We start from the raw sequence: 7,917 nt of genomic DNA on the forward strand, positions 1-7,917 counted from the left end.
AGAGCCCCGTCCAATTTGGCCTTGAATGTTTCCGGGGATGAGGCCTCCACTACCTCTCTGGGCAACCTGTTCCAGTGTTTCACTAACCCCATTGTAAAGAATTTCTTCCTTATAGCCAGTCTAAACCTACCCTGGTTTAGTTTAGAACCATTACCCCTTGTCCCGCCACAGCTGGCCCTACTAAAAAGATTTTCCCTATAGGCTCCCTTTAAGTACTGAAAGGCCACAACCAGGTCTCCCCGCAGCCTTCTCTTCTCCAGGCTGAACAAGCCCAACTCTTTCAGCCTGTCCTCATAAGAGAGGTGCTCCAGCCCTCGGGTCATTTTAGTAGCTCTCCTCTCGACCTGCTCCAACAGTTCCATGTCCTTCTTGTGCTGAGGGCTCCAGAGCTGGACGCAGTACTCCAGGTGAGGTCTCAGCAGAGCAGAGTAGAGGGGCAGAATCACCTCCCTCGACCTGCTGGCCACGCTTTTCCTGATGCAGCCCAGGGTATGGTTGGCCTTCTGGGCTGCCAGCGCACATTGCCGGCTCATGTCCAGCTTTTCATCCATCAGTACCCCCAAGTCCCTCTTGGCAGGGCTGCTCTCGATCCGTTCTTCCCCCAGCTTGTATTGATACTGGGGGTTACCCAGATCCAGGTACATTATCGCCATGAAAGTAGCATAATCACCTTTGCAGGCTGTAGACAAAGAGGAAGGAGGTCCTTGTTTGTGTTTTGAAAGTTATGTGGGGGTAATAAGTTGGGTAATAGTTTGTTTCTATCTTTCTTGAAAACTTTGTCCATTGCCAGAATGGAGGACAGGAAACCGTTATGGGGGGAAAAAAAAAAAAACAAACCACAAAAAACAGACCAAAACCAACCAACCAAACCTGTAAATCGAAAATACTCTATATTTTTGCATCTTAAAAAAGAAAAAAGTTATTACTGCATCTTTTCAGGGATGGTCATCATGTGTGACCAACACCAATTGGTCAGCTATGTGTGGTGCTGTCTACCAGAGTTTGTGTTCCTCAAAGCATTTGTGTGGCCTTGGAAGCAGCCTCGGCATGCCATCCAGAGCATTTCTCTGAGACAGCATGGAAGAGCCACGACCTGCGTGTACAGCTGTACATCCATTTCCAAATGTTTTACAGACAACTACAAGGAAATCAGAGGCTCAAATCAGCCGGGGAGTTTTCTCATTTGTATTTCTCTTGGATATATAGCCCCATATCAGTGATGGAACAGCCTGTGCTCTGTTTGGGCCCGTCAGTTTGTCAGTCTCTTCAGTGCTCTGTTGTTGGCCTGTGTCAGCATTTCCTCCAGATGATCCACTGCTTTGATGTTACTTCCCGCTTTGTGTAAAAGACACAACCGCGTCTTTGTTTCTGGACTGTGTTAGAGGTGGCTTGCCCTCACTGTTTATAACAAGGCAGAATTTCAGCAACAAAGGAACCCTGACAAGTAATGCCTTCAGTTGCAGCGTGAGTCCCTGATAGCTGCTGTGCACTGCTGGAAGGGGAGAAACTGCAGAATTTACCCTTTGTCCCATGTGTCTTTGTGGAGAAGATTTTTTTAATCTAACATGAATTCTGTGCTAGCAAATCTTGTGAAAATTCTCCTTGCAATATTTAACAATTTAATTTATTTTGAAGATTTCTTTAAAACTGTGTGTTACAAACACATCCATGTGCAAACTGAATATTTTTTCATCTAGCAGATGTTGACATTCATGGTATGAAGATATTTTAATTCTTCCCCCTCTCAGTCCATGCATATTATAGTTGATAGTAAAATGGTTGATTTTCTTGCCATATTAAATAGTCAAAAGCTCTCAATTTTAAAGCTTCGTGGAAATTACTGTGGATTTTGCAGAATCTATCCCAGATAGCACAGAATGTGGTCTTAGCTTGCGACAGGGCAGATCAAGGATCCTTGGCAAGACGAATGTTGTGCTGGACAGCATCCGATGGTGTACTCCGAATCAGTGTGGCCATCACCCTGTACTGCATATAGAATAATGTTACCAGAAGATTTTTGCCTTAGCTTTTTTTCAGTTTGCATATGACTTTGAAACTGTTTGAGATATTGAACCTGTAATTTAGACTAGAGGTATTTTTTGGAGTTCGCATCTCAGTTTTTCCACCATTTGGTTTGGATAAAATCACACCCTTTGGGAAAACAGTTTGGCTTTAATACTTCATAGCAGCCATACAGATTGTATGAGTAGATTGTAAAAATCTCTCTCAATTCATAGCTGGTGTTTTATTGCAGTTTCAGTTCTTTACAGACACAGCTCTTAAAATTAGAGTCAGTGCTTGTTCTGTCACCTTTGAAATAGTCATGGAGACTAGAGAGGGACTCTTGTCTAAAATGCAACAAGCAAAACATATGTATTACTTTTGATGTTTTTGCCTTTCAAATGTGACAAAACTTTGGATGAGTGTATCTAGCAGGGAATTTGAGAAACTTTGTTGAATTAAAATTAATCTTTTTCACTGAGTTTCACTGCCAAAAACAGTTTTAGTGGGGTATGTTTTTGTTTACAGCAGTACAGCTGATACTTGTCAACTATCTCACTTCAATATCTTAGCATAGCCAAGGATTGGAAAATGTACCTGAGGAGCAAATTCAAACCCTCCTTTCTCACTTAACCTCCCTGCACCACATATAGTCTGTCAGGTATAGTGAGATTTTGCATGAAGTCACTTAAAATCCCAAGTTTTGTGAAAAAAGCATAATATATAAGGGTAGATAAACTTGGCAAGAACAGGTAGTTTGTTATGTGAAAATAGCTGTTGAAATAAGCTGTTGAGGTGGGGTTTTTTAAGTTGTTGTTAAATGGAAAAGCAAAAATGTATCTTCTAGTTTCACAGTGACCTCGAACTGAACACATTTGACCACCATCAGAAATTTGGAGATACTGGTGTTTTCTCCTAACTGCTGAATTGCTTGGGTGTAGCATTTCTGAGTGAGCGTTTGAGATTGCACTGAAGCCAAGTACAATGAAACTAGAAGAAAGAACCGTATTCAAAACCAAGCAGCAGAGCTGAGAGTGTGGCCTTCAAATGATTTGGCCATCAGAAATTAGGAAGATTGGGATTATTCAAAATGCGTATACATTTTACCTGTTTCTATTGTATATGTTAATTTGGAGTTAAAGAAGCAAATGTCAAAGCCTTGTATTCTGTTTCAGGACTAATGTTGGCTTGAGTCAGATGGTCTGAGTGAAATCATGCAATTGTTAGTTTAGCTTTGTCAGTGCGTTCCAATTTTTTGTTAGTGTAGTCCCAGACTTACTGGAAATTGTGACTTGTAGCTGGGCCGTCCCTTCCAGTCAGAATTATCCTGCAATCCTGTGATTCTGTCAAATAAACTTTCCAGTGGGAGCTATGTGCTGACCTAGCCAGCTTGTTCCTACCTATGGCCTAACTGGGTCTTAAAGCTGTTTCCCCAGAGGTGAATGATGATGACATCTGGTTTCTTTTACATATTAAGCAGTAACTATGTGTGATCTGGTGTTGGCAAGTCATGTAGCGAGTCACTTGAGGGTAGTTCTGAACACAGTGAGCACCAGGTCTCTTGAGCAGCTAAAATGTGTTCCTCGTTACAACTCTTGATGAGCATTGTGTTTACGTTGCATTTGTGAAAGTGAGGTATCGATGGTATTTGTTAATTTTTACAAAAACTGTCTATTTTTCTTTCCTTGTGAGGTCATCTCAATCTCCAGTTTCATCAAATTGTGCTCTAAACTGAAATAATCAGTGGATTAGTGGGGAAAGTTTGTTATTTTATTGCGAGTCTGGGTGACGATCTGTGTGAACGTGAATTATAGTCCTGGCTTTCAATTCTTCAGTGGGATAAGCGATGATGCCAAGTAATCCTAAACCCGCTTTCTCAATTTGTCTTACTCTACAGAAAAAAAAGTAGGGAAACAGTCAGTTAATGAAAACTAGCTCAATAAATGTTAGAGAATCACAAAATTTTTAATTTCTTGAGAATGGTCTCTGCATAGGGAGTTTGTGTGATGGGCAAATAATGGTGTCGGGAGCTATATGCTGTCTTGCTGCAAAGACTCTGATTTCACAGTCTTTTATCTAAACGACTGTTCTGGGACTTAAGAGATGTAAGAGGAACGTTAATTGCATCTCAGGTCGATGTCTTTACATTAAAAAAATTCAAGCATTTGCAGGATTGCTTGAAATGTTCTTCCTAGTGCTGGTTGACTGAGCCAGTTAATAACCTACAGTCAAAAGGCCAGCTCAGCCCAGTTGCAATTCTTTTTTATCATCATCTCTTCCTGTTGCCTTGTTAACTCTTTTCTCCTAATCCCTCCGTCTCTGCATTCCTCGTTCTCTGATCGTACTATCATTCCCTTGGTACAAAGGACTGTTTTCTCTTACCCTTTGAATAACTTCTTTGCTTCACAAAATGATACTGACGTACAAGCTATGGGGTTAACTCCATTGCTGAAGGTGCTGCGAATCGTAAACTGAAATCTGCTCTAAATTCAAGAGCTCTTAAGAATGAGGGAAGACTGTAGTGAAACACATATTATCCTTACCCAGATGGTAGTGGGTTTTGCTGCAGTGTCCAGAAATTATACATAGGTTCAGTAATTTCTCAGATAATCTTTATAAAGAAAATTAACCGAAGGTGTTCCCTTTATCATTTGATTCCCTATTGAGGTGCCTATAATTCTGTCTGGGAATTTTTGAGGCTGTGTAGCAATTATAAAAGAAAATAATGCATACCTAAAGAGCAACAAAATACTGTGAACTTTAGATGATTAATTTTGTACCTAGTTCTCCCTCCTTGCATTGTGAGAGACACTGGGAAAGGAACATGTGGAACAGACTAAACTATTCTTCCTGCCTTTTTTTCCCCAACCTACCCTTCATTCCACACGTGAGGAAAAATGCTTTAAAACCCTCCAAACAATCTATTAGTTTGTGAACTACTTACTTGATAAGAATATTTATGTGCTTGTATGTTAATGAATAGGGTCTCTGTGTTTAAAAGTTGAGCCAGATCTAAGTCAAAGGCATAACTGCTACTTACTTTTAACAGGATATCGTTAAAAGGGAATCTTAAATTCAGTCTTTGATTGTACATGGTGGGTTTGTTGGTTTTTTTTTTTCAGTGCATGCCATTTTACTTCAGACTCGTGGTCTCAAAGACACATTCAAGACTTGCAAACTTTGGAGTATGGGTTCTATGAGCTATGATGGCTGCTGAGAAATGTGTATCACTTTCTTACAAGTCTCAGACCAGGTCTTTTATTCTATGATTAGGGAAGTGATCATGCCCCTGTACTTGGCACTGATGAGGCTACACCTCTAATACTGTGTTCAGTTTTGGGCCCCTCAGTTCAAGAAGGGCATGGAGGTGCTGGAGCATGTCCAGAGAAGGGCAATGAAGCTGGTGAGGGGTCTGGAGCCCAAGGCTGATGGGGAGCGGCTGAGGGAGCTGGGGGTGTTCAGCCTGGAGAAGAGGAGGCTGTGGGGAGACCTTATTGCTCCCTACAACTGCCTGACAGGAGGGGGTAGCCAGGTGGGGGTTGGTCTCTTCTCCCAAGTAACAAGCGATAGAGCAAGAGAAAGTGGCTTCAAATTGCATGAGGGGAGGTTTCGATTGGATGTTAGGAAAAATTTCTTTACTGAAAGAGTGGTTAAGCGCTGGAACAGGCTGCCCAGAGAGGTAGTGGAGTCACCATCCCTGGAGGTGTTCAAAAAACATGGAGACATGGCACTTCTTTAGTAAGCATGGGGGTGTTGGGTTAATGGTTGGACTTGGTGATCTTGGAGGTCTCTTCCAACCTTAGTGATTCTATGATTTTTATTAGCTTCTTTCCACTTAGGTTGTGTATCGTTGTGAGCAATGGCCCCCTTCTTACGGATATCTTTCAACTCATTTGAACTGGGACCTGTGCAGAATCAAGGGGAACAACTGCAGCCTTTCTGTGCTATCAAGATGAAGGAAGCATTGACTACAGGTGAGGTTACAAATGGTGATGCTTTTCTGAATACAAGTAAGTTTTTGAGAAATGGTGCAATCCCTTTTAGTCTGAATGGTAATGAATCCTGCTGTTCCTGTCATGCCAAGCACTTCAACGTGAGTTTTTTCTTTCAAAATGGGAGAAATAACAATGACTTTTGTCTCTATCCCCACCTTAAAACAAGTGCTTTCTTGTACTGTGGCCAGAGTGCTCAGCACCTGGCAGGGTGAAGCTAAGTTTTCACAAAATATGTGGTGAAGGAGCTGAAATGTCACTTTTGCATGGGTTAAGGTGAGTTTTGAAGTTTGTATGACAAAGGTTTACAAATGTTAAATAAAGCATTGTTCTCTCCAGTTCCGCAAGTGACAGACTGGGCTTGCAGAAGCTCTGCAGGAGGGAGAGTGGTGTAAAGGAGTGCCATGAAGAGGGATCTGAACTGCAGCAGGTTTGAGATAACCATCCTCAAGCACAGAGTAGTAAATGATCTTCATTGATTTGGAGGATAGGTAATAATGAGAAGCATAGTTTGTTGTTGTAGTAACTGAGGCATTTTGGCAGGATTATTTGCTTGGAGTGACTTGCACCTTCCCGTTCAGCAGGGCCTCACCCTTCAAAGACAGCTTCTTTACAGAAACTGGTCAAAAGGTTGACAATACTTTGTGGCATTTAGCTACAATGCACCACCATAGCCAAACAGGATGAGAAGCAATTGCTGCACTGGGTTAGACTGCAGCTGTCTAATCCTGCACTATGGCTCTAGAGCTTCACAAAACATCAAAGAATGCAGGAAAGGGTGAATTTTCTTCTTCCGCACAACATGACTGGGCTTTCCCCTTATTGCTGAGATAAAAGCTGCATTTAAACACAAGGTGCAGTGCCCCTTGCAGAAAATGTTGTCATCAAGCAAATGTGTTAAGCTCAAAAGAAGCAGTTTCCTAGTGTGTTGGGAGAACCTGTGAAGAAATGGTGTTGAAAGTGTTGCAGCTGCCAGAATGTGTGGAGAGGTGGAAGTGGTCTAAATAAATCCACTTTTTTTTTTTTTAGCTGTCGTCTTTGAAGAAGTAGAATTGCCCCAACATTTCTCCTCTTTGCTTGCTTGTGTCTTTGAAGTACTAAAAAATGGGGGAGGAGAGTGCAGTGAAACTTGGCACAGTGACTGATTGGGGTAATCAGGAAAAGGAACTGATGCTCCTGTTATCAGTTTGACAAGATCTAGAATAACTTTTGCTGGATTTGCATGCTGAAATACGATCAAGGAAAAGCTTATTGTATAGGAAGAAGAAAATCATTTGCCTAATGATTAGTCATTAAGCCAATTTGCAAACATGTAAAATGTTTTGAAGCCAGTAGAGTTAGGAGAGGAACAAAGGAGACCTGAATACAGGAGGGGTAAGAACCATGGTATTCTTAAAGGCCGTTCTTTCCTGAGACTTAACTGTTCATTTGCAGGCAGGCAGTGTGATCCATGACAAGTCTTGATTAGTATGATTTTGATTACAAAAGCAGCGTGGCCAGGCTAGAAGTTGTTGCCGGTAATTCAGATTACTTCTTTCAGTTTTACATAGAGCAAAAATCTATATAGTAACTGATCAGAGCAGATATTAAATTGGGGCATGTGAATCAGGAGAGTCCTGTGAATGGACTGAAATAGTTCTCTACCCCTCTTAAGATCTTAAAAAGAGTATTACCAACTCTTCCGTAAAGTGCTGCTGCTTCTGCAAACCCTGAATTAATTGTCAAAGGTTCTGCAAATTGCTGCAATTTCTCATATTCCCAAGGATGCCTCCTGAAGCATGCCTTTTTGATGAAGGAGTCTGGCTTTAGCAATCCAAAAAATAGGCTAGTATAAAAGCCTTGCTGTGTGGACAGCCTGCTTTCAATTCTCTCATGCCTTTATTGTCCGTTCTAGTAATTTCTAAATTATGTTTTGTTTCAGCTT

The 7,917-nt window shown here is 41.4% G+C and overlaps 1 protein-coding gene across 1 annotated transcript in view; it reads left to right on the forward strand.

The window, feature by feature from the left end:
* The first annotated feature begins 5,830 nt into the window (after positions 1–5,830).
* PRKCD (protein kinase C delta) overlaps positions 5,831–7,917 on the forward strand; it is a 28,420-nt gene continuing 26,333 nt past the window's right edge. The window contains exon 1 of the mRNA XM_009639358.2: positions 5,831–5,975. Coding sequence (XP_009637653.1) covers positions 5,861–5,975 — 115 coding nt within the window. The 5' untranslated portion in view covers positions 5,831–5,860. The remainder of the gene's footprint in view (positions 5,976–7,917) is intronic.

The sequence above is a fragment of the Egretta garzetta genome, unplaced genomic scaffold (assembly GCF_000687185.1).
Source record: "Egretta garzetta isolate BGI_Z169 unplaced genomic scaffold, ASM68718v1 scaffold215, whole genome shotgun sequence".
Classification (NCBI taxonomy): Eukaryota; Metazoa; Chordata; class Aves; order Pelecaniformes; family Ardeidae; genus Egretta; species Egretta garzetta.